This window comes from Astatotilapia calliptera, chromosome 10 (genome assembly GCF_964374335.1).
Source record: "Astatotilapia calliptera chromosome 10, fAstCal68.1, whole genome shotgun sequence".
Classification (NCBI taxonomy): Eukaryota; Metazoa; Chordata; class Actinopteri; order Cichliformes; family Cichlidae; genus Astatotilapia; species Astatotilapia calliptera.
The window spans coordinates 26,576,473-26,602,011 of NC_137431.1; the positions used below are offsets into that span (position 1 = coordinate 26,576,473).

Below are 25,539 nucleotides of genomic sequence, written 5' to 3' on the forward strand. Positions count from 1 at the left end.
CCACCGTCCTACAATCAAGTATACATTTGAGGGACACTGTAGGTGTATGGGAAATATCAAAACAGCTTCCTGTACTCCCTTTGACTTGATAAGGTGAAGGGTTCTAAGTCAGTAGCTATAGGTGCCCATGCAGTGTAACACACAGCGAACATAAGACATGTTCCAGACAGGTTAGGACAATTTTCAGAGAAAAAGTTGGGTGCAATCCCATGGTCCAACAGCGTTGGATCTACCAACAGTAAGGTAAGTGACATTCAAAAAAACACAGTCCTATGCTCTAGTATCAATTTCTCAAAATTGCTCCCTGTACTCCCCTGCGTCTGAACGCAGCCCAAGAGTTGGAAAAAGGAAGGATACTCATGTTGATGTGAAATATGTTCAGTGCCTCAGGCATGAAGGAACATGTAGAGTCAGACAGATACAGTTTTGTTATGTTCAAGTCCTTGCAACATGGAATTCTTGCAAAACACAGACTCTGTTAGGTCCCATGTATCCGATGGTCCAACAAACCAGACACTGCACATGTGATCCCTTCGATAGCTCAGTTGGTAGAGCGGAGGACTGTAGGTGTATGGGAACAGGAATCCTTAGGTCGCTGGTTCAACTCCGGCTCGGAGGAGATTTTACAATACCTTCTGTCTGTTCTGATTGAACGCAGCTAAAAACGAAAAAATTGATTGCAATGGCGTGTAATACCATTTCATAGTATAGCTGTACTCCTTTGAGTGATCAGTTGGAAAAGCAAAGACTTCTCTGTGTGTTGGAAGAAGACATGTTTCCTCCCACTTTACTCTAGTTTTCAGTCAGAAAGTAGGGCCAAGTCCTTAGGTCAAAAAAGACTGATCTACATTAAAGGTCGCTGACATTAAACTCCCACCGTCCTACAATCAAGTATACATTTGAGGGACACTGTAGGTGTATGGGAAATATCAAAACAGCTTCCTGTACTCCCTTTGACTTGATAAGGTGAAGGGTTCTAAGTCAGTAGCTATAGGTGCCCATGCAGTGTAACACACAGCGAACATAAGACATGTTCCAGACAGGTTAGGACAATTTTCAGAGAAAAAGTTGGGTGCAATCCCATGGTCCAACAGCGTTGGATCTACCAACAGTAAGGTAAGTGACATTCAAAAAAAACACAGTCCTATGCTCTAGTATCAATTTTTCAAATTTGCTCCCTTGTACTCCCAGTATTAAGGTAAGTGACATAAAAAAAACAAAAACAAAAAACACAGTACTATGCTCTATTATCAATTTCTGTACAATGGAGAAGTCAAAATTGTTAGCTTTACTCCCCTGGGTCTGAATGCAGCCCAAGAGTTGAAAAATAGAAGGATACTCATGTTGATATGGATAATGTTCAGTGCCTTAGGCATGAAGGAACATGGCATAAATTACACCATTTCTTTATGTATAAAGAAAGCAAAACTGTTAAAAGTACCACATTTTTCCTCCTCCTGCTCATGCTGAACATTTGAAATTTACCTCTGTAACAAGGCCTACGTCCTTCAAGACCGATTAGTATAGACTGGTAAGTAAAAATTAGACACCCATGTCCTAAAATGGGAACATAGTTATGATGAAAACTTCTTTTTGATCAGCGGTAGTGGACATCAATGACAGTTGTGTCACTGTCATCTGATGGGATCTTCCCTGTTTTCTCTGTATTATTGTAGAGGGTTTACCTTGCAATATAAAGCAGCTTGAGGCAAATGTTGTTAAAAATTAAATCTACTAATCTATCCATGATAAATGACAAGCAAACAAGGACGCTACTTGTTCAAGTCAACTGGCACAGGTCAGTCTTTCCAAAATACCACAAAGACAAATTTCTGATAATTCTACATTTTTATTAAAGTATGTATAAAATTCAAATACCATGGCCCCCTATCCTACCCCAACATGGTTTTGTCACTGTATACACATAAATTAAGCAATCTAGTAGAACTAAAATACTAATTTACATTATTTCACAAAGTAATCTGTATTTTTATGTATACAAAAAATTTGACATAACAGAGAGATAACAAGTCAGTTATATGTCTGGAATTGTCTGGAATTGACATGTAACAAACTGCAATGGTGTTGAGTAACAAACCAAATAAAAAATGTAAATCATAAAAACTGAAACATTTTGACTCTAATGTCAAACTGTCCTCATATTTCATTCCAGGCTGTGCTACTAAACTTTAAAACAACTGTTATTTAAGTTACAGTGTTTAATTCACAGCATTTTCTTCATTTTACGACACTCTCCACGATGTCTAGAGTACTTTGCATTTCGGAGCAGTAGAATATAGAGCATGTAACCTTCTGTTTGTTGTACTGTGGACTGTTTAAACCGATGACCCATCAGGTATGCTTACGGGAGATGTGAGCAGGGGAACCAGCAGTAAGAGTAATAGGATCAGTATATGTGGGGGAAGTGGTGTAGCATGGTGGGTTGTCAAGTTCAGATGGAGATCCAATACTGTTGCTGGAGGAGTCATCTGTGGAAGGATCCTGCAAAACACAGTGACATGAGCCCAACTTCACTCTCCAAAAGTAATATTTTACTTTTATTAAATTTCATTGTGGCTATTTGTGTAGATGGCTCTCAGATTACCTAATAGCGAAACTCACTGGTTTCGGTTTACTGAGCTTAGCCTGTGAGACTGATAAGGTGCTATTAAATGACCAAAAAGACTTTGATAGCTTGGTTTTGAAGTATATGCAGCTAATGAGACAGTTTATAATGAGCACCTTATAGCTGGTCTGTCTGTCCATGCAGCTATTAAACTGGCTAGCCTTGAGTTTTATAAACATTCCTTAGTACTTTTTTTGCCAGAACATAATGTTGCATGTATTCCTTGTAGTGACTTGTGGGTTTTATGCCTAAAGATTATGCAATAGAAGACAAAATTTGTTAGATGATAGTTTCAGATTGCTTCAGATTTGTTGTGGTGTTATTCACGACTCACAGAATGTAACAAAATAAGACCGTTAATGAAAAGTGTTACCTTTTGCTGGAGGATATAAAGTGAAGTTACTGCATTTATCCCATTGTGCTGTGGCATTTTTGGAAGCACACAATCTGTGATGAAGTAAAATAAATAAATAAATAAATAAATTAGTATTCAAATTTATTATTATTTGAATACAAATTCACACTTCGTTTTCACATTTCATAACTGTCGTCACAGCTATACTTTACCTGTGTGATTGATTGGTGTTTGGTGAGAGCGGTTATAAAACCTGGAGAGGTGCTTTCTAGGGGGCTGTCTTGGTCTGTGTAGACAAAATATTTGATCAGTTTTGTGATACTTGGCATTGAATTCAATTATTTAATAGCCAGTCTTACTTTTTAGAAGGTGTCCAGCAGGCACATATAGTCACCAAGGTGATCAAAAGAAAGATGCCTCCAGTAGAAAGGATGATATAAAGGGAACTTCTTTCTGTTTAGAATGTACAAGATTACAATTAATGAACAACACAGGCACTGACAAAACAAAATGTGCAACTAGAGCGAATGGTATAACACACAGTATTCCTTCTCTTTATGCCCATGTGACACACATATACCTTCTGGGTCTGCTTTTCACTATTTTTGTACTGTTTGTACCAGCCTTTCACATCACTATCACATTATCATTGATGAGCAATGTATATGTTGTCAACCCTGCTTAAACTTGATCTTTTAACAACAGTCAACTGTGGCCAACTGTGGTTTTTTTTATATTACTTTCCCGCTCCTCCAGAGATCTGAGTCATGAGATGTTACTTACTTACTGAGCTGTGTCTTTGACGACCTGCTCCATGCCTCATGTGTCTGCTGTGAATGGCAGATACGCAATGCATTATGCAGGTCTTTCAAAGACACCTTTCTTTGGCTTTCAAAAACCTCAGACTTTTCCTCCATCCCTACCAGAAGGCAGACATTTGTAATTTCTGAGAGAAATCTGTCAAAAGATTTAGGGAAAATTTAGTAATGTAGAAAAGCATCCTCTCTGATCAACTGAAGGAACTATTTTCTTTACTTTATGTAGACCTGCTGTGTTCTTACAGCTGCATAGTTATATAAGTTATGTCACCCTCAGGACAGCCTGAACCAGTCTTTCAAATGAGCTATTAAACTGTTAACGGAACAAAAACTAAACACCTGAAATTATACTACTGAATTTAATATTTTAGGCAGTGCACTGCAATACTTAGTAGTCAAAATCACCACCTTTATTAAATTGTGCAATTATTTACAGGCCTTGAGATGAAACTTGTTTTGAACTGAGGCTATAAAAATAAAACTGAATTCAACTGAAATCTGCTGCCCATGTCTCTGTGTCTACCATGATGTTTTTAACCCTTGTTGACATTGCAATAACTAACTAAGGCAGTGTTACTTACTGTATACAGTCAGTCTAATTGGCAGACTTGTCATATTTCCCACCGGATTCTCCACTGTGCAGCTGTAGACATCATCATCTGCCATCAACACCCGCTTGATGGTCAAAAGCTTCTGATCAGGAGAAAACACGAACCTTGTCTCATTGGTCAGGAGTTTTCCACCTTTGAACCACCTGTATGTAGTCCTGGTTCCATTGTCATGAGAGCAGTTGAGGACAACATTTTCGCTAAGCTCCAGTAATGATGAAGACTCCATGTTGATATAAGGCCTGGATATAGATTCTGGATACAAGAGACAGTAGATACAATAGTTCTGGATATGTTAGCAGATAAAAACAATAAACATGCTTCTGTCCTTTTTTGAAGTCGTTTCTTTCTTGTAGTCTTTACACATGCAAGAAACACTGAAGGAACTTTTGAAATAAATTATGCCAAGAATATTAGTTTTTTTTTTTCTAAAGGGTGGGCCATTTATATGGATACACCGTAATAAAATGGGAATAGTTGGTGATATTAAAGTCCTGTTTGTGGCACATTAGTATATGAGAGGGGGCAAACTCCTCAAGATGGGTGGTGACCAGGGGGGCCATTTAGAAGTCGGCCATCTTGGATACAACTTTTGTTTTTTCAATAGGAAGAGGGCCATGTGACACATCAAACTTATTGGTAATGTCACAAGAAAAACAATGGTGTGCTTGGTTTCAAGAAGTCAGTCTATTACTTATAATTTCTCAGGGAATAACTTCTATCATAACATCAGACAATATATTAATCTTCTCCTTTTGCATGGTCCCTTTAGGGGTCGCCACAGCTTCACACTATCCCTTGCTATCCACTAAAGGCACAAATCTTCTTTGTGGTCTAAAGTTGCCTCCTGCCTGGTAACTTTAATATCCTTTGTGTAATATATCCACTATCCCTCATTTTGCACATGTTCAAACCACCTCAGCCTTGCCTCTTCAACGTTGTCTGCAAACTGTTCAACCTGAGCTGATGTGAATGTCTCTGCTGGCCACACCTATACTCACTATTATATATTTGTTTTATATACACAGATAAAAGGTTTGGTGTGCATTCATTTAGTTTGGTTGACCTCTCCATTCCTGTTATCTTCACCTTTTACTGTGAGATAAATTAAGTCTTTTATCAGTTTATATAAGTGTTTTCCAAAACCTGACTAGAACTATCCATCCCATCCATCCATCTTCATCCGCTTTATCTGGGGCCGGGTCGCAGGGGCAGCAGCCTAAGCAGAGAAGCCCAGACCTCCCTCTCCCCAGCCACCTCCTCCAGCTTATCCGGGGGAACACCAAGGCATTCCCAGGCCGGCCAAGAGATATAATCTCTCCAGCGTGTCCTGGGTCTTCCCCGGGGCCTCCTCCCGGTGGGACATGCCCGGAACACCAACCCCAGGAGGTGCCCAGGAGGCATCCTTGTCAGCCCGAACCACCTCAGCTGGCTCCTTTCGATGTGGAGCAGCAGCTGCTCTACTCTGAGCCCCTCCCGGATGGCCAAACTTCTCACCCTATCTCTAAGGGAGAGGCCAGCCACCGTTCGGAGGAAGCTCATTTCCGCCGCTTGTATTCGCGATCTTGTTCTTTCGGTCACTACCCACAGCTCGTGGCCATAGGTGAGGGTAGGGACGTAGATCGACCGGTAAATTGAGAGCTTCGCTTTTACACTCAGCTCCCTCTTCACCACGACGGACCGGTGCAGCATCCGCATCACTGCAGCCGCCGCACCAATCCGGCTGTCGATCTCCGGCTCCCTTCTCCCATCACTCGCGAACAAAACCCCGAGATACTTGAACTCCTCCACTTGGGGCAGGAACTCATCCCCGAAAAGGGTGGGCACTCCACCCTTTTCCGGCTGAGAACCATGGCCTCAGATTTGGAGGTGCTAATCCTCATTCCCGCTGCTTCACACTCGGCTGCAAACCATTCCAGTGCGAGCTGGAGGCCCTCACCCGATGAAGCCAACAGAACCACATCATCTGCGAAAAGCAGAGATGAGATTCTGAGGCCACCAAAGTGAAAGCCCTCCGCCACTTGGCTGCGCCTAGAAATCCTGTCCATAGAAATTATGAACAGAATCTGTGACAAAGGGCAGCCCTGGCGGAGCCCATCACCCACCGGGAACGAGTCCGACTTATTGCCGGCAATGCGAACCTAGCTCTTGCAACAGTTGTATAGGGATCGAATGGCCCATAGCAATGGGCCAGACACCCCATACTCCCGCAGCACCTCCCACAGGACACCCCGAGGAATACGGTCGAATGCCTTCTCCAAGTCCACAAAACACATGTAGACTGGTTGGGCAAACTCCCATGCACCCTCAAGTATCCTTGAGAGGATAAAGCGCTGGTCCGTGTTCCGCGACCAGGACGAAAACCGCATTGTTCCTCCTGTATCCGAGGTTCGACTAGCGGACGAACTCTCCTTTCCAGCACCCTGGCATAGACTTTCCCAGGGAGGCTGAGGAGCGTGATCCCCCTGTAGTTGAAACACACCCTCCGGTCCCCCTTCTTAAAGATGGGGACCACCACCCCGGTCTGCCAGTCCAGGGGTACTGCCCCTGATCTCCATGCAACATTGTAGAGGCGTGTCAACCAGGACAGCCCTACAACGTCCAGAGCCTTCAGTAACTCGGGGCGGACCTCATCAACACCAGGGGCTCTGCCACCAAGAAGTTGTTTAACTGCCTCAGTGACCTCGCCTCTGGAACTATTTATTTATTTTGTTTATGCCAGTGGTTTGCATTCCATTTAAATTCAACAAGCAAAACAGCACTTGCTGCTCATGCCAGCTCAAACTATTGTGGAAAAAGTTTGAGCTGGCATGAGCATTTGCATGCTCATCTCAAATAATATCGATGAAAAAGTCTCAACAAAATGTCTCAGAGCCTAAAAAGTAAAGGAAAAATAAAGTTAAAGTTAATTATTGTTCCATAAATTTATGCTAATAAAAATTAGATGATTTACATCTGTGTGCCTGTCTGCTAACAGCCGACATATCAGTACAGCCAAATAATTCATGGAGTGACTTCATGAGATTCCCAGCATTCTTTCAGCCACCTACAACTTGAACAGTAGCCCAATCAGGCAAAGAGAAAAACATGTGAATGTGTAAGGACTTTAAAACTGTCTGGAAAGAAAGCTGATTACAAAGCGTGAACAGTGCAGTACAGTTTAATAAAATCTTTTGCATTGTGGGATAAAATGTTTGCAGAAGCGCCTGAGTGTTTGAGTACGTCTGAAACACACAATGATTCAGAAACCTGAACTCAGAGCAAGACTAATGGTGTGCAATATGAACAAAGAGCCACAAAGACTCATAGGCAGCATAGCAGGAGGAAAGAAAGATAAATATGAGTGTTAAATTATAGTTCAGCAGGTTTAGCTCCAAATTTTCATGCTGAACAGTTCACTAATGGCTTTTTTACAGTCTAGGTAAGTGTTTTGAATCATCATGGTTTAAACTTATAGTTCAGACAATAAACACATCTCTCTATATATATTAAAACTGATAGTATTGCATTCTGCAACAGCAGACAAGGGTTAATAAAATGTGCTTTTACACCTGAAAACATTACAGAATTGTACAAATGGACATGTCCTCCTACCATCCACAGTGAGTGTGATGCTGCCCTCTCCTGGAAAGGTATCATCTGTGATGGAGATCTCTACGTCATATGTTCCATCATCAGCAAATCTGAGGTTGTGGAGAAGCAGAGTCCCATTCCCAAATACCAGGATACGATCCCGGTACTCGGGCCTCAGCGTCCCAATGATGTCCGTTCCAATTGACTGGACAACCGTGACAGATTTTTCCCTTTTAAGTAGCCACTTGATAACTGGCAGGTCTAAGCTGAAACTATCATAGCGGACTGACAGAAGGGCCTCCCCTCCTAATTTACCTCTAATGAGAGTATTTGGGATAGTCATATTCACTGCCAACACTCCACCTGCACAGAAACAAAGAAGAAAGGTCCATGAGAAGTTTCTTTTCCATTTTAAACAAATTCTAGTATCAGTTAACTTTTACAGAGTTTTAAGATGACTGGCTTTTTGGGGAGCCAGATTTTGGGGAACAATGTTTTTCCATCAAATATTCCTAATGCACTTTACAACAACTACACTGGCATGAAAAATAGCATCATGCAGCTCTACACCAATAACTGTAGAAAACAGTCATTGCTCTACACCAACACTCTCCACCATTAATTAGAGGCGCCTACACCCAGATGATCAGAACTCAATCAGCAACTCTGAAAAAAGGTAAAACTTTTTCATCTTGAAAAATCTTTTTTTATAATAATATTTTTTTTCTACTAAGTATACTTAATAAACTGGTAACTGAATACAGAAATGTTGTGTAGGCTACTTTAAAATCATCCCACTCCACTATTTCATAGCCAATCTCAACAGTGAATACTTTAAATTCTCTAAACACTTCAAAGACTGCAAGAGTTTGTTAGTTTTAGGTCATCTTCTTAAGAGAACAAATTTTGAATGATTAGGTTTATCTGGGCAGCATTATCAGCAGTTTAAGTTAGTTGAACAACAACTAATCATGTAAAACATCACAAAACAGATTATGTGACTGCGCTTGTTGCCACACCTCTGTAACTGGTCCTGTAGTTTCCTCTGTTGCAACTGCAAGCAGCGCAACCTGTAAATGGGCTCCTCCCAAATAAAGACTGGAGGTTGCATAACTGGTATGATATTCTAGTCAAAACTAGATGTGTGTGAGAATCTTTCTAATGTTTGATGCTTTTCAAATATTTCAGTGAAGGTTTTTGCTTCAACATGTAATTTTTAGACTTCTTTCTTTATGCTATTCTTTTGTCTGCTTACTTCCCTTGGCTGCCCTTCTTTAGCTTGGTGGTTGAGATACTGTTGCCTCCTAACTTTTCCCAGTGAGTTATTTATATGACCCTGAATTCATATCTACAGCAATGTAAGGTTGACCTTACAACATAAAATACTACAAGACTGTTTTGTGATTTGGTTGTATAAGATTAAAATTCTATTTAAAGTTTAAGATTTTTTGTGGCTACTTTACATTTGTACCATAAAAAGAAAAAAATTGTTTTTAGTGTTTTTGTACTTAAAATGTCTTTTTAAAATAGTTGAAGTTATTTTTCTGCTGCCGTGAGTTTCCTGAATTTTACTGATTAAAATAAAGATAATGAAGCTTTAAGTTGAAAATCTTAGAAATATGGTACCAGATTCTTGCTCTGGATGGCATTACCTTGTCCCCCAGTAACACTGTGAGGAACCTTCATAATTCATTTGACCATAATATGTCCTTCAATGCACATATTAAACAAATATGTAGGACTGCTTTCTTCCATTTGAGCAACATCTCTAAAATTAGAAACATCCTGTCTCAGAGTGACGCTGAAAAACTAGTTCATGCATTACTTCTAGGCTGGTTGTTGCAATTCTTTATTATCAGGATTTCCTAAAAACTCCCTGAAAAGCCTTCAGTTAATCTAAAATGCTGCAGCAAGAGCACTGACAGGGACTGGAAAGAGAGAGCATATTTCTCCTGTATTGGCTTCCCTTCAATGGCTTCCTGTTAAATCCAGAATTGAATTCAAAATCCTGCTCCTCACGTACAAGGTCTTAAATAATCAGGCCCCATCTTATCTTAATGACCTTGTAGTACCATATCACCCCATTAGAGCACTTCGCTCTCACACTGCAGGCTTACTTGTTGTTCCTAGAGTATTTAAAAGTAGAATGAGAGGCAAAGCCTTCAGTTTTCAGGCCCCTCTTCTATGGAAGTAGCTTCCAGTTTAGATTCGGGAGACAGACAGTATCTCTACTTTCAAGATTAGGCTTAAAACGTTCCTTTTTGGTAAAGCATATAGTTAGGGCTGGATCAAGTGACCCTGAATCCTCCCTTAGTTATGCTGCAGGTGTAGGCTGCTGGGGGATTCCCATGATGCATTGAGTTTTTCCTCTTCAGTCACCTTTTTCACTCACTATGTGTTAATAGACCTCTCTGCTGATATTAATCTCTGGCTCTGTCTTCCACAGCATGTCTTTTATCCTGTCTTCCTTCTCTCACCCCAACCGGTCGTAGCAGATGGCCGCCCCTCCCTGAGCCTGGTTCTGCCAGAGGTTTCTTCCTGTTAAAAGGGAGTTTTTCCTTCCCACTGTCGTCAAAGTGCTTGCTAATAGGGGTCATATGATTGTTGGGTTTTTCTCTGTATGTATTATTGTAGGGTCTACCTCACACTATAAAGCGCCTTGAGGCAACTGTTGTGATTTGGCGCTATATAAATAAATTAGGGTCAATTCAATGTTAACTAAAAAAAAAAAATGATACTCTTGAGATAAGAAATGTTCTGAAGCAAATGCACGAACCTAGAAAAAGTAAGTAGAAAATTAACACACAAGAATAGCGAGGCTATGCATAATCTTAAAATATAAGTTTATATTATATCTATGAATCAGACTGAGTTATCTTAACTTTTTACACTCTATGCTGAAAAATGTAAATTCTGCAAACTATAAATATGTAATATTCATATAACCAGCAGTATTTAAAGAGGAAGTGCTGCAACTGGACAGTCCTGAAAGCCTAGTGACTTTTTTTTAAGACATAAAAACCCTTAATACACCTTCCAGCTTGACAAAGTTGATAATGAATGTATTGTTTACAATTGGAAAGCTTCAATGATTTAAAAGTAACTACACACCCATCCGTTTTTGAATATTATACCTATCTGAATAGAATAAGGGCCCAACTAATCTACTGCCAATGAAGAATTTGTGCACAATTAAATAATTTATATAAATATATTATAATTTATCAGTATTTTAACTTTGGGAAGTGATACAGTGGTTAGATGAAGACCAAATACTTTATCATTGTGGGAAAGCGGGCACTGCACCCCGTCACTGTTGTATACTGGAAGCCTTTGCATGACAGATCTATATTACCATGGTGATGGCTTTTAGACTTTGGGATGGGCCAGCATGAACCAACAAAAGTGAGGATTGTTTGTTGAAATTTCCTTCTTGGCAGTTCATGAAAAGAGCAATGGGAGCAATCCAGACACCACGCTAGCTCTGCAGAAACAGAGCAGCTCAGTAACTCTGTTGCTAACCACAACAATGGCAGGACAGTGATGACACCCAGCCACAGCTGAAAACAGCTGAAAACACTGGCTCTAGTCTGTGAGCCCTTATTAATTAGAAGAATGGGCACAAAACACCCCCAGAACCTCATGTAATTAAATTTAAATATATATTCTCTGAAGCCGTACTTTTTGTAATACCATTGAAACTTTAAAATAGGCAAAATGTTGCAAAAATGATCAGAAACTAGTGATCATACCGTATTTCTCAATACTATATCTAATTAGATCAAAGTATGCAACCGTATCTGGAGCTGTTGTTGCCATTTCCATCCACGTCACAGCTGGCAATTATAAAAACTCCACCTGCCCCTATAATTCAGTTATTCTGAAAATGTTTGTTAATTTGCAAAATCTACTAGAAGCATCTGTTCATTTAATGACTTGGTGATGCAATAACATGAAAAATGACATTTAAAAAGAAGCAAATTTCAGTTTTCTAAAGATTTGCAAATTTCAGCAGTACATGTAGACAAATGTACTGCTACACATTGTTTTATGCACAAATCCTAATAATCCAGTACATTAAGAATATATAGACTTGTACTAGGCAAGTATTTGCTCATCTGGAGAATAAGTTTGAAGCACCCATATAAAAGAAGGTAACATACCTGAATTGCAGAAACCAAAACACACAAGCAAAAAAATCTGGTAAATTATTTTGTTTTTCAATGGAGCACCCTTCTCTTCCTTCATCTTGGGTCTCAAGCTTTGTTTTCCTCCCAGACGAGCAGCATGATTTGTGCTTCTGGGTTGGACGGAGGACACAGTCATTCATTCAGGCTCTGCTGGAACTGAGTACATGTTGTTCACAAAAGCCACTGTAGAAAGAGGACAAAAGCGCGTGTGTGTGTGTGTGTGTGTGTGTGTCTATAGATGGGTCTACATTTTTATTGGGAAAAACTAAATTTCATATCAACAATGCTTCACTGTGGTGAGATTTCAGTGTTCATAAATTAACAAAATACAAACATTGAGATTAGGCATCCTGGACCAAACATTTATCACTGACAAAGCACCCAATGTGTAGCCTAGACAATTTTATCCATTGTAATCTGCTTCCATCTAAACTTTTAAAGACAATGCACATATAATCTACAATCATACTAACATACACTATTTTTAGACAGAAAGATACCAGTGGTTTAAAAGAGAAGTAAATAAATAAACAGAGGTGCTTTCTATTTTATGAGAAAATGCTGCATTGTGTAAAACCCTGAAACTCCTTTTCCAGTCATAGTCACATTAGTCATGTGTTACAACCTGTGTGGGGGCCAGGACATGGCCACAAGAAGGCAACCACTTCTTGACCATGTCAACCACTGAGAAAACCCATAGTTGCGTTTATTACTCAAAAATAAATAAATAAAAATTAAAAATCCTGAACAAATAAACTGGTTTTTCCCGGTTCAGTTCAGTGCAGCACCATCTGCTGGCTTGAGTGTTTAAGTTTTAGATAAAGGGTGACCCAGTGTCCATGTGTTTGTGTATGATTGATATTCCTTGGTTTTGTATCAGTTGGTTGTTGTGTTTATGCTACTGTTCCGTCCCTATTGGACTGTGTTTTGGGGTTAAAAGAATATTTAGTTTAGGTTCTCTGAGTGGTTTATGTTAGGTTGTTTAGTTCCTTGCTGTTAGTGATCTATTTTTTTTTTTTTTTTTTTACCTCCCTAAGTGTCTACTCAGGTGTTGTGTTTTGTGAGTCTTGTCTCTGTTTCATTCCTCCAGTCCCAAGTGTTAAGCTTACATGTCTTGAGTTCAGCCTGTGTGTTTGTCTTACTTTGATAATCCCTGTCCTTTGTCAGCATGTTCTGCTTTGCTTCCTTGATCTCGTTATGTGTAATTAGTTGTTTCTGTTTCTCACTCCCTTGTTACCACCTGTGTATTTAAGCCCTTTTCCCCCCTCTGCTTGTTGCTGGTCCACCTGTGTATAATTCTTTGAGTCATCGTGTTCTAGCTGCAGGTTTGTTTAGCTAGCTTTCCCAATTTAGGTTTTTCTAAGTTTCTGTCCTTGCCATTTCCACTTCTGTTTGAATTGTCACCATTTGAAAATAAAAGTTAACTCGCAGTAAAGCCAGTGCCAGCACTTGGATCCTTCTCTTGTAACTCCACACATCTGTTGCTGAAGCTGTGACAAAGGGTGGGTAATTGTATGATCATTAGTTTCATTGCTTTGTGTTTTCTTTCATTATCTTGTATTCTCTTTTTTTTCCCCCCTCATTGTGCTTTAACAGTTGCAATATAGCATACTGATTACATTGGTGGGCCCAAGGAGAAATCTTTTTACTTTTGCAGTGGCTTAAACCACTTAGAGTCACAATGTCATTATCTTTGAGCAGTTTAAGTTCACCTATTCACACCTTTGTGTTCTAATCATCTGTATAATGGCCATCTACATCAATTATTCATGTGTACGTTAAGCCTCCAACTGATTGTTTAAAAACATGGAACTCAAAGCTGAGTCTTACACTCAAGAGAGTTTTAAAAAGTCATTAAAATGAAGATAATACTTGATTACATTGTGATAAATGGAAAATCTTTAATATATTGTTTAAGAAGCTTGGAAAGAAAAGCGTCTGGACTTTAAGTTGCTCAAAGATGTTTCACCTCTCATCCAAGACTTTTGCAGTGGCTTAAACCACTTAAAGTCACTCGTTAATATTGTAATCTATTTGGAATAAAATGATGTAATACATAGTGGAAACTAAAATCAACCATTGGAATTTAAAAATTACCAATAGATAATTAAAAACAGTTATCACTACATAGAGCCTGAAGACATTACAATAGTCAGTCAGGCAACCTAAAAAGGACATTAAAAGAAACCAACCTGAAACTTTTAAATTCAATCATCATGATCAAAAGGCATTGCATAAAAGCCTCACCCTGCTCCAATTCCCTGAAAAGGATTACGGTAAATGTGAACAGAGCCCTGTAATCACTCATGCTAATGAGCCACCTGACTAATCAGGTAGGCTGAGTAGTCGCTAGCAATGCAGACAATGGCTACAGGTCACTATAAATTCAGGGTCATCTGTAGTCTGCCTTTCTTTCAACAAACAGCACAATGGCACCACAGAACACATCAGTCAAGCTCTGCAAGGCAACCAAAAGGAAGGCCAGTTCTGAACAGGCCTTCAGCAAAAGGACAAGGCTGTCAGAGTCTGTGACAAGCAGGGGAGTTGGCGAGGGGCCTTTGGACTACAAGGAGAATGATCCAACTTCATCCTCGGTGAACACTGGCAGAGGTATGCTTGAAATTCTGAATCCCTCAAACCACATTGTGTGCTTAATTTAACACTCATTAAATACTTAATCTTAGATATTCCCTTGTGTTAGAGTTCAGGTAACACTGGTACCATATTACCATAGTCCTTTCTCACACGTTATGAAACCAAATTGGTTCTTGATTGTGTCTGTTCAGCTGAATTTGAAGCCAGATACATCCAGGAGCATCAACTTGGTGAAGGAGGGTTTGGATCAGTGTTTGCTGGCTATCGTAAAGCAGACAATTTACCGGTAAGGATCGTTACATGTTTTTCCATGAACAGAATGCAAACTATATCATCCTGAAGCGCTAACCAAAATCTTGTTTGTTTCTTGTAGGTGGCCATAAAACACATTCCAAAAAACAAGATTTTTTGGGAAAACAAGGCAAGTGAGCAACACCAGTTACTACTCTGATCCATCACTGAAATAACTGATGTTTATTTATGAGTTTGAGTTTCTGTAATGCTCCAATCTTTTGATTTGGTGGTGATGCAGGCTGAGGATGGGAAGTGTCTTTCAGTGGAGGTGGCCATTATGTTGAAACTCCAGGATGGAAAAACTGGACAGCTGCTGAACTCGACATCTGTGTCCTTGCTGGATTGGTACAATCTACAGGAGGAGCAAATTCTGGTGCTTGAGCAACCAATCCCTGCACAGGACCTCCTTCAGTTCATTGAAGTCAATGGAGGTTGTGTAAAGGAGGGCGTGGCCAAGGTAAGATGATTGGGGGTCTTTATAAGTGTGTATTAAACATTTCTATTGCTGATACTAAATTGCCTGTAACCTTTCACCATTTCTACATTTGAAGGCCTCAGACAAAATTTACCTATAATTCAGCTATGCTGAGGAGGAGAATTAAATTTATTCACCTCCTGAGCACCTAAACAAAGTGTGGAATTGGCAACATGTCCTGCAGTTTTCATTTTGGTCATGTAAATGCCATCTTTATACAAGTAATTACAGTAATAGGACTGCCTTGTGGGGATGGCAGTATGGCACTTTGAACTAGCAATGCATAGAAAACCCCCAATTCTCACACAGCATGTTTATTTGCCTCTTTCAGATCATACTGAAACAGCTGGTCGCTGGAGCATTGGCGTTTGAGGACAAGAACATCTTTCACCGTGATATTAAGGTGGAAAATGTTCTAATAGAGACTGGCTCAGATGTTCCACGTGTTTGGCTGATTGACTTTGGCCTTAGCTGTTTTGTGCAGGAAGACTCTTTCAAAGTGTTCTATGGTACGTTGTCCTGCTTCAGCCTACCTATTTGTTTACCAGTTTACCCATTTGCTTTAATCCTTTTCTTAATGAGGTCTCATTCCTGTATTTTGCAGGCACAGTTGCTCATGCTCCTCCTGAGTGGTACAGCTGTTGCAGCTACAGTGCTGGTCCTACAACAGTGTGGCAGCTGGGAGTGCTACTTTATGAAAGCCTCCACAGAAAACAGTTTGAGACCCAAGAGTTTATCAGGCACAAACTAAAGATCAGCAACAGGCTCTCAAAAAGTAAGAAACACACTCTTGCATGATGAACTGTCAGCACAGGTCTGGTGTAGTTCACCTTCTTAAATCACTGTAGATCTCACCACATTTCCTTTGGTTGCTCCTCAGATTGCCGTCATTTCTTGAGAACTTGTCTAAATAAAGTTCCTGAGCAACGTCCCACTCTGAAGCAACTCTATCAGCACCCGTGGCTCTCAAACTGAAATGGTAACGCACACACACGATAATATTGAACAGAGTTATTAATTTTTGGCTTTCTGTTAAGGTGACGTGTAATATAAGCTAGACAGTCTCTTATGTTCTTTCCCCACATTTCTGTGACCATCAGGTAAAATGGGTACAGAGTGGTGCATTCGATTCACCTGCGGCACTGGTTCTGCTACAGTGTGCAGAGGACTGAATACAATCACCAGATGGAGTACAGCGAGCAGAGAAGGCCCAGAGTCTGGAGAAAAGGTTTGGGCTAATAGATTGCACCAGTTCATGTTTTTGATTTCTCCAGTGCCTTCAACACAATCCAGCCCACAGTGCTAAGGGGGAAGCTGCAGGGAGTGCGAGTGGACCATCTGTTGTCCACATGGATTGTTAACTACCTTACTAGTAGACCCCAGTATGTGGGACTGCGTGTCTGAGGTGGTAGTCTGTTACACAGGGGTCCCACAAGGAACAGTACTTGCCCCTTTTCTCTTCACTGCGGACTTCGGTTATAACACAGACACTTGCCATCTCCAGAGGTTCTCAGACGACACCGCCATTGTGGGTCGGGTGTCAGAGGGAAACTAACTGGAATACAGGGAGTCATTAATGATGTTCTCAGCTGGTGTGAACAGAACCATCTTTGCATTAAGCCAGCAAGACAAATCATAGCCTAACCTAAAGACAAAAATAAGAAATCATCCGACTTAGTCGTGTAAACTTAAGCAGATCTCTATTGATACCTCCACCCCAATTAGACTCTGCTTTCTGATGTGAAGATGGAGTTTTTGTTTGCCTTCCACAGGTTTCATACTGGCCTATTTGTCTTAATTGCTTGTGTAAGGAGAAACTACTAAGGGAAAAAAAACAACAACCCATATCTGTGCTTTTTACACCTATGTTCCACATGTCTTGCTGATTGACATCGTCCAAGCAGTTTTGTGCAGCTTCCATAGCATGATGCATTAACTGGTATTTTACCAATTTCCCTCTCTGTTGCCCTTATGGGTAGAGCCATTGTGGAACTGAGTGCAGCAGGTACTTTGATAGAAGAGATTCTAGTTCCAAATTACTTTATATTCTTGGAGAGATACGATTGACCAATTTGTCAGATTTTAGGTCAAGTCATTTGTAACAGTTTAAAGTCTCAACTTTGACACACCACCATCACTTACGGCTATGACTGGACACAAGCACTCCTGATACAACTGTGGTCAAATCAGATTTAGAATTTATCAGAGTGCCATCTGTTGTCAGAAAGTGACATTGCAGGTAACTGTCAGTATGGGACATTTAAGGTAAAGTAAAGGGACAAACCAATTTTGCTCATTATACAGGATGTCCTGCTAAAACCGAAGAGTTGACAACCTTCGAAACAGCCCAGCATGCCTCTCTTGCACCACCATTTCAGCATGAATAAACTGTCCAGATTTCTAGAAATGAGAGCTGCTCCATCCAAAGTAGGATGTCATCTCTCCTAATAAGACTAGGTTCCCCAATCTATAAAGGCCATGTCTTTTTAGACACCACTCAGACTGCAATATGAGAACATTCAACTAAACATGTCACTCCTGGTCTTATTTGGGAGGGGACAAAAAACAAAAACAAAACCACAAAAGTCCAACAGCGTTTGGCAATGTCACACTTAGATTCAATATTAAATTTGGTGAATTCCAAATGACATAACCAGGTGTCATTACTGCAGCTACAAGCAGTGTCTGCAATGCAGACAATGGCTACAGGTCACTATAAATTCAGGGTCATCTGTAGTCTGCCTTTCTTTCAACAAACAGCACAATGGCACCACAGAACACATCAGCCAAGCTCTGCAAGGCAACCAAAAGGAAGGCCAGTTCTGAACAGGCCTTCAGCAAAAGGACAAGGCTGTCAGAGTCTGTGACAAGCAGGGGAGTTGGCGAGGGGCCTTTGGACTACAAGGAGAATGATCCAACTTCATCCTCTGTGAACACTGGCAGAGGTATGCTTGAAATTCTGAATCCCTCAAACCACATTGTGTGCTTAATTTAACACTCAGCTACAGTGCTGGTCCTACAACAGTGTGGCAGCTGGGAGTGCTACTTTATGAAAGCCTCCACAGAAAACAGTTTGAGACCCAAGAGTTTCAGGCACAAACTAAAGATCAGCAACAGGCTCTCAAAAAGTAAGAAACACACTCTTGCATGATGAACTGTCAGCACAGGTCTGGTGTAGTTCACCTTCTTAAATCACTGTAGATCTCACCACATTTCCTTTGGTTGCTCCTCAGATTGCCGTCATTTCTTGAGAACTTGTCTAAATAAAGTTCCTGAGCAACGTCCCACTCTGAAGCAACTCTATCAGCACCTGTGGCTCTCAAACTGAAATGGTAACGCACACACACACGATAATATTGAACAGAGTTATTAATTTTTGGCTTTCTGTTAAGGTGACGTGTAATATAAGCTAGACAGTCTCTTATGTTCTTTCCCCACATTTCTGTGACCATCAGGTAAAATGGGTACATTCCATTCACCTGCAGCACTGGTTCTGCTACAGTGTGCAGAGGACTGAATACAATCACCAGATGGAGTACAGCGAGCAGAGAAGGCCCAGAGTCTGGAGATCAGGTTTGGGCTAATAGATTGCACCAGTTCTTTAACAGGTTTGACTCAGAAGCCCTTCCCTCCCCCATCCAAAGCTCTTCACAAGTCTCCACAACCTCAGTCTGGTGAGGGTCCTCAGGCTATGGAAAACCTCCTGCATGGTGCAAGTTCCAAAGACAAGGTACACAAAGGAACCGAATCACTTCAGACCCGTTGCCCTGACTTCACACCTAATGAAGACACCTGATGTAAGAGTCATGTTTTTGATTTCTCCAGTGCCTTCAACACAATCCAGCCCGCAGTGCTAAGTGGGAAGCTGCAGGGAGTGAGAGTGGACCATCTGTTGTCCACATGGATTGTTAACTACCTTACTAGTAGACCCCAGTATGTGGGACTGCGTGTCTGAGGTGGTAGTCTGTTACACAGGGCTCCCACAAGGAACAGTACTTGCCCCATTTCTCTTCACTGCGGACTTCGGTTATAACACAGACACTTGCCATCTCCAGAAGTTCTCTGACGACACCGCCATTGTGGGTCGGGTGTCAAAGGGAAACTAACTGGAATACAGGGAGTCATTAATGACGTTCTCAGCTGGTGTGAACAGAACCATATTGGCATTAAGCCAGCAAGACAAAAGAGCTGGTGATTGACTCCAGCAAGAAGTCACCCCCTATTACACCAGTGAACATCCGGGGTTTGGACATTGAAACTGTGGGGGAGTACAAATACCTGGGTGCTCACCTCAATAACAAACTAGATTGCTCCATGAATACAAATGCTCTTTACAAAAAGGGTTTAAGTAGTCTTCACCTGCTACGGCGGCTGACATCCTTTGAGGTGAACAGGACTTCTAGGGACGTTTTATGACTCTGTCGTGGCATCTGCCTTTTTTTGTATTATTAAATGCTGTGGTCGTTGGAATGGCAGAGGGGGACTGGGGAAACTAAGCTAATATCCATCATGGACAACACCTCCCATCCCCTGCATGAGCACTGAGCAGCTCGTTCAGCAGTGAACCCACAGTGAAGGAAGGAGCACTACCGCAGGTCATTCTTGCCAGCAGCTGTTAGACTCTATAACAGTTTAACATGGTTACTCATCATCGGTTTAATTGCTGCTACTCATTGCATCTTGTTTGTACACTGTATATTTCACCAGTATTCCTACACCCCCCCCGTGTGTACATATCTGAACACTTATTTATGCATATGACTTTCAGTTGCTTAGGTCTATATTCCTCTTGCTATAAGAGCTATGTAACATTCATGGGATAATAAAGGTTTATTCTAAATGAAGGTGGCACTGTTTGAAAATCTCTACAAAATTGATGGTTTGACACAATCACTCATCTCAATCTGAAGAGGTACTGCATGAATTGAATACAACTGATAAGGCTGTAGTGATTAAAGACATCTGTACAAACTGCCTTTCTTCCCTTTCAGGAGCAGCAGGACTTCTTGATATTTGACGGTCTCCTGATGGAGCAGCTCCAGTGTCAATCATAGCCTAACCTAAAGACACAAAAATAAGAAATCATCCGACTTAGTCGTGTAAACTTCAGTAGATTTCTATTGATACCTCCACCCCAATTAGACTGCTTTCTGTTTGCCTTGCACAGGTTTCATACTGGCCTATTTGTCTTCATTGCTTGTGTAAGGAGAAACTACTGAAGGAAAAACAACAAAAATAAAAAACCAACAACAACCCATATCTGTGCTTTTTACACCTATGTTCCACATGTCTTGCTGATTGACATCGTCCGAGCAGTTTTGTGCAGCTTCCATAGCATGATGCATTAACTGGTATTTTACCAATTTCCCTCTCTGTTGCCCTTATGGGTAGAGCCATTGTGGAACTGAGTGCAGCAGGTACTTTGATAGAAGAGATTCTAGTTCCAAATTACTTGATATTCTTGGAGAGATACGATTGACCAATTTGTCAGATTTTAGGTCAAGTCATTTGTAACAGTTTAAAGTCTCAACTTTGACACACCACCATCACTTACGGCTATGACTGGACACAAGCACTCCTGATACAACTGTGGTCAAATCAGATTTAGAATTTATCAGAGTGCCATCTGTTGTCAGAAAGTGACATTGCAGGTAACTGTCAGTATGGGACATTTAAGGTAAAGTAAAGGGACAAACCAATTTTGCTCATTATACAGGATGTCCTGCTAAAACCGAAGAGTTGACAACCTTCGAAACAGCCCAGCATGCCTCTCTTGCACCACCATTTCAGCATGAATAAACTGTCCAGATTTCTAGAAATGAGAGCTGCTCCATCCAAAGTAGGATGCCATCTCTCCTAACAAGACTAGGTTCCCCAATCTATGAAGGCCATGTCTTTTTAGACACCACTCAGACTGCAATGAGAACATTCAACTAAACATGTCACTCCTGGTCTAATTTGGGAGGGGACCCCCCCCAAAAAACAAAAAAAAAAAAAAAACCCCACACCACTAGAGAGTCCAACATCGTTTGGCAATGTCACACTTAGATTCAATATTAAATTTGATGAACTCCAAATGACATAACCAGGTGTCATTACTGCTGCTACATGCAGTGTCTGCAATGCAGACAATGGCTACAGGTCACTATAAATTCAGGGCCATCTGTAGTCTGCCTTTATTTCAACAAACAAAATGGCACTGCAGGCTCTGCAAGGCAACCAAAAGGCCAGTTCTGAACAGGCCTTCAGCAAAAGGACAAGGCTGTCAGAGTCTGTGACAAGCAGGGGAGTTGGCGAGGGGCCTTTGGACTACAAGGAGAATGATCCAACTTCATCCTCGGTGAACACTGGCAGAGGTATGCTTGAAATTCTGAATCCCTCAAACCACATTGTGCTTAATTTAACACTCATTAAATACTTAATCTTAGATATTCCCTTGTGTTAGAGTTCAGGTAACACTGGTACCATAGTCCTTTCTCACACGTTATGAAACCAAATTGGTTCTTGATTGTGTCCGTTCAGCTGAATTTGAAGCCAGATACATCCAGGAGCATCAACTTGGTGAAGGAGGGTTTGGATCAGTGTTTGCTGGCTATCATAAAGCAGACAATTTACCGGTAAGGATCGTTACATGTTTTTCATGAACAGAATGCAAACTATATCATTCTGAAGCGCTAACCAAAATCCTGTTTGTTTCTTGTAGGTGGCCATAAAACACATTCCAAAAAAAAAAAAAAAAAACAAAAAAAAAACAAAAAAAAAAACAAGATTTTCCTGGGAAAACAAGGCAAGTCAGCAACACCAGTTACTACTACTCTGATTCATCACTGAAGTTTATGAGTTTGAGTAAAGCTCATCCTGTCTTGATTTGGTGGTGATACAGGCTGAGGATGGAAAGTGTCTTTCAGTGGAGGTGGCCATTATGTTGGAAACTATCAGAAAAAAATAAAATAAATTGCAAAAACAAAACCCCCCAAAACAGTTTTATATATCACCCTGGGTCACTTATGTGAAAAGGGAAAGACCATCTTTGAATCGAGGAGGGTGCCTAAGGGTACATCTGTCAACATCTTACAATGCTGTGGTTGCAGCCATTTTAACTCTCATGCTACTCATGGCCACTGATCAATGGTATTTGATCAATGTCATGACAGTTTGCATGTTAATGATCAAGGAGTTGACCTCTCAGCCCATTGTTCATTTAGTGGGCTAGTTGTGCAAATGTACTGTTTATAAGGTTGGGGAAGCCTTCAGTCAGCTGAGACTAAAGGAGTCACTTATATGAGTGAAGAAACATTTCTCTCACTGAGAACACCCGTCCAGATGAACAGAATCAACCTTTTGAGAGTCATAAGTGAACAAGTGGACTTGTATTGAATGTAAGCCTTTCCCTTCACCTATCCCTGCCAGCTGAGCTAGAGGCTGTTGTTTGACTTCCATAGGTTTCACACATTTTCAAACTTAACAAAAATAAATACTAATATCACCTTAGTGGGCAAGTCTTTGGATCAGTGTTTTGATTTGCATGCATGCTTATAATTTGATTCTTTAGTTTATAAAAAAAAAAAGGTAGGGATTATTAAAATATTCTAAAATAAGCAGTATCTCCATGTTTAATTCTGCAATAGTGTGTCAATTTGAATGTAATAACAATGGCCAATATATCAACCAATTTATGAAATTTCTACCTTGCAAGCATGTTTTGCTAGTTTTTTGTTTTAAATAGGAGCATTAAGATTTTGATGAATTTGTTTATCAGGGTAACACAAAAAAAAAACAAAAAAAAAAAACACACAAACAAAAACCCCCACAAAGGATAAGCAAGCATGATGGCAAAAAACTGAGCACTAATGATCCACATTAACCTGATGAAATTTGATATCAAACCTGTGTTCTGCATTCTCTTGAACACTGAGAATAGAACATCCAACCAGCAATAATGGCACCTATCAAGGAACAGGACCATGGCACAATAATTAAAAAAATATAAATAGTATTTTTATATTTAATATCATTAATTTAGTTCAGTCTGTTACTGTTTGTTGTGATATTTTGATACCATGGTAGCATTTACAGGATATTGTTTTATAGTGATATTATACAGGAAAACTGTTACTCAATAAGGCCCATTTACTAGTTTTTTCCTCTTTCTCTGTGACCCAAGAATTAATGTGTAAGAATCACAGGCTGGTACCTCAAGGTCGAAAATACCACGGAGATCACTTCCTTACTCCCATCATCCCTTCTTTATCTCTTAGAAAAGGGTTTGTTAAAGGCCAGGTGGTTTGTTTCAGAATTCACTAATGAAAGAACTCTGTATTCTATGTCTAGGAGTGTATTTCGCTGGGATAATCATAAATTGTAGCTGAACTGATAAACTATACAAAGGATACTTCTTTGCTCAGAGGGCAGGAAGACGCTTCCTTATTTGGTTTGTACCAGTTTGAACTGAGAATCTGCTGACACACGAACCTTTTTCCTCTATATAAACTGTTATATGATGAATAAACCTTTGAGTTGGTTTGGGAAGGCAACCTGAAGCAGTCTGTGTTTCCTTGTTCTCCCAAGCTACTCCCGACGTCGTAACTAACCTGCTGAACAGCATACCTGAGTGTTACTTTGAATAATTTTGAATCTTATAGGGTAAAGACAAAACTCTGCTTATAGGTGCCCACGCCTCGGAGGAAAACCCGATCCACGGATGACCCGGGATGGAGATTTCTTTCACTCTTCTTATTGTAACTATCACCACATGATTAATAAAGTATTCTGTTCAAATGCAGGTTAAACAAAGCTAGCCTTAGAGAACAGCAGTGATCCATGATGTGCAATTTAATTAGAGCTCTCCCACTGACTGCTTACCAAGAAACTTACTAATCTCAACCCTAGTCTTCATGCAGTTACTTGCAGTGGGTATTTATGCACTGAAAACCACAAGAGTGAGAAAGGCAACTGTATAAACAGCAACCCCCTCGAGTCTAGGGATGTGCCCCCGAGACAACTGCTCTGACCACTTTCACTGCAACACTACCAAGAGTTTATGAATGAATCCCAAAGGAGAAACATTCCTTCATCCTACCAGGGAAAGCTCCAATTCCTGCCTGTGCACACCAGACAATCAATGCCATCACTGTGGTATTAAAATCACCAAGTCTTAAATTAAGGGAAGAGGCAGAGATTAGGTAGGGTTGCTTTTTTTGCCTTCTAAGATCAGCATTGTTTTTAGGAAATATAGAAGGATGGTGAGCAACATAGAAGTTGCTTTGAATCACGTTAACATCTCAAAGAATAAAAATCCCTCTCAATTTCTTATTAATTGCCCCTTATAATTTTAACAGCAGTGTTAGTTGAAACAGCACCAATATTTGCCACTTAGCAAGCTCAGAGGGTAAATGAACGTTTACCCTCAATTTTAATAGTCCAGAAATGTTTTAGAAAGATTTCCAAACGTCACTCCAAACAAATATATTGCAGAAGGATTCGTAAGACTTCTCAACACACTGATGTTAAGTGAAAGCAAGAAATAGACATTTTAAGATTAGCTAACAGATTAGCTAACACTTAACTTCAAATTAAAGGGAGAAACTCTTTCTAAATGCCTTTGTATGGACTCTGTTTGCATTTGTACTTTGGGAAATCATTAAAAAAGCTAGTTGGTGAAGCTAAGATACTGTTAAGCTACTATTACAATAAATGTTTAAGTCCTCAATTTTTTCTAGAAATAACATACACAGAGACGGATAACTAAGTCATTAAAACCACTTAACTCTTCCTGGGTTCAGTATTTCCCCAAGGGTTAGAGCTTCAATGGACTCCCAAAACAGTGGAATCAGGATGCAACTAGAACACTTCTCCCAAAATTAAAAGTAAAATAGGCTGCTGCTGCTGCTGCTGCTGCTGCTGCTGCTGCTGCTGCAGCTTGCTTGGCTGAGGCACACGCTACACTCACCAGCTTCCTCACTCCAGAACAATACATGCCTGTTCACTGAGCTCCTTTAAATACTT

The 25,539-nt window shown here is 40.3% G+C and overlaps 3 protein-coding genes and 1 non-coding gene across 11 annotated transcripts; 3 read left to right on the top strand and 1 right to left on the bottom strand.

The window, feature by feature from the left end:
* The first annotated feature begins 530 nt into the window (after positions 1-530).
* On the top strand, positions 531-619 carry trnay-gua (transfer RNA tyrosine (anticodon GUA)). The gene is given in 2 exon segments: positions 531-567; positions 584-619. It is a non-coding gene; the product is annotated as a tRNA-Tyr (tRNA).
* Positions 620-1,829: 1,210 nt separating this feature from the next.
* LOC113030373 (hepatic and glial cell adhesion molecule-like) lies at positions 1,830-25,507 on the bottom strand. Of its 4 annotated transcripts, XM_026181783.2 has the most exons (9): positions 25,302-25,421; positions 12,144-12,353; positions 8,002-8,343; positions 4,515-4,662; positions 4,381-4,442; positions 3,341-3,434; positions 3,194-3,267; positions 3,000-3,073; positions 1,830-2,502 (listed from the first exon to the last, which is right to left on the bottom strand). In XM_026181783.2, the coding sequence occupies exons 2-9, from the start codon at positions 12,304-12,306 to the stop codon at positions 2,353-2,355; spliced, it is 1,107 nt and encodes a 368-aa protein (XP_026037568.1). In that variant the 5' UTR covers positions 12,307-12,353; positions 25,302-25,421; the 3' UTR covers positions 1,830-2,352. The 4 variants fall into 4 exon arrangements, with proteins under 4 accessions (XP_026037568.1, XP_080163416.1, XP_026037567.1 ...); XM_080307290.1 differs by lacking the exon at positions 25,302-25,421 and adding an exon at positions 25,484-25,507 and having other exon boundaries at positions 4,381-4,662; XM_026181782.2 differs by having other exon boundaries at positions 4,381-4,662.
* Positions 12,629-20,456, top strand: LOC113030378 (serine/threonine-protein kinase pim-2-like). Of its 5 annotated transcripts, none has more exons than XM_080307292.1 (12): positions 12,629-14,780; positions 14,957-15,051; positions 15,139-15,186; positions 15,298-15,516; positions 15,866-16,043; positions 16,139-16,309; positions 16,415-16,513; positions 16,635-16,762; positions 18,295-18,662; positions 18,768-18,866; positions 18,990-19,264; positions 19,360-20,456. In XM_080307292.1, exons 1-7 carry the CDS (start codon positions 14,600-14,602, stop codon positions 16,507-16,509), a joined length of 987 nt encoding a protein of 328 aa, XP_080163418.1. In that variant the 5' UTR covers positions 12,629-14,599; the 3' UTR covers positions 16,510-16,513; positions 16,635-16,762; positions 18,295-18,662; positions 18,768-18,866; positions 18,990-19,264; positions 19,360-20,456. The 5 variants fall into 5 exon arrangements, with proteins under 5 accessions (XP_080163418.1, XP_080163419.1, XP_080163421.1 ...); XM_080307294.1 differs by having other exon boundaries at positions 12,635-13,672; positions 14,596-14,780; positions 18,990-20,456; XM_080307293.1 differs by having other exon boundaries at positions 18,295-18,479; positions 18,990-20,456.
* Positions 21,571-24,239, top strand: LOC145431323 (uncharacterized). The gene is made up of 4 exons (XM_080306934.1): positions 21,571-21,890; positions 22,057-22,151; positions 22,238-22,321; positions 24,177-24,239. The coding sequence occupies exons 1-4, from the start codon at positions 21,728-21,730 to the stop codon at positions 24,237-24,239; spliced, it is 405 nt and encodes a 134-aa protein (XP_080163060.1). The 5' UTR covers positions 21,571-21,727.
* Positions 25,508-25,539: the final 32 nt, after the last annotated feature.

Bases quoted from the DNA above. Each gene is read 5' to 3' on its own strand.
- LOC145431323 (XM_080306934.1), top strand. From the start codon at position 21,728: ATGGCACTGCAGGCTCTGCAAGGCAACCAAAAGGCCAGTTCTGAACAG. The intron at 21,891-22,056 runs GTATGCTTGAAA...GTGTCCGTTCAG, and splicing joins CTCGGTGAACACTGGCAGAG to CTGAATTTGAAGCCAGATAC. The intron at 22,152-22,237 runs GTAAGGATCGTT...TGTTTCTTGTAG, and splicing joins ATAAAGCAGACAATTTACCG to GTGGCCATAAAACACATTCC.
- LOC113030373 (XM_080307290.1), bottom strand. From the start codon at position 12,306: ATGACTGTGTCCTCCGTCCAACCCAGAAGCACAAATCATGCTGCTCGT. The intron at 4,663-8,001 runs GTAGGAGGACAT...TCTTGTATCCAG, and splicing joins CATCACACTCACTGTGGATG to AATCTATATCCAGGCCTTAT. The intron at 3,435-4,380 runs GTAAGTAACACT...CATTCTAAACAG, and splicing joins AATTAGACTGACTGTATACA to AAAGAAGTTCCCTTTATATC.
- LOC113030378 (XM_080307292.1), top strand. From the start codon at position 14,600: ATGGCACCACAGAACACATCAGTCAAGCTCTGCAAGGCAACCAAAAGG. The intron at 15,187-15,297 runs GCAAGTGAGCAA...GTGGTGATGCAG, and splicing joins AGATTTTTTGGGAAAACAAG to GCTGAGGATGGGAAGTGTCT. The intron at 16,044-16,138 runs GTACGTTGTCCT...TGTATTTTGCAG, and splicing joins CTCTTTCAAAGTGTTCTATG to GCACAGTTGCTCATGCTCCT.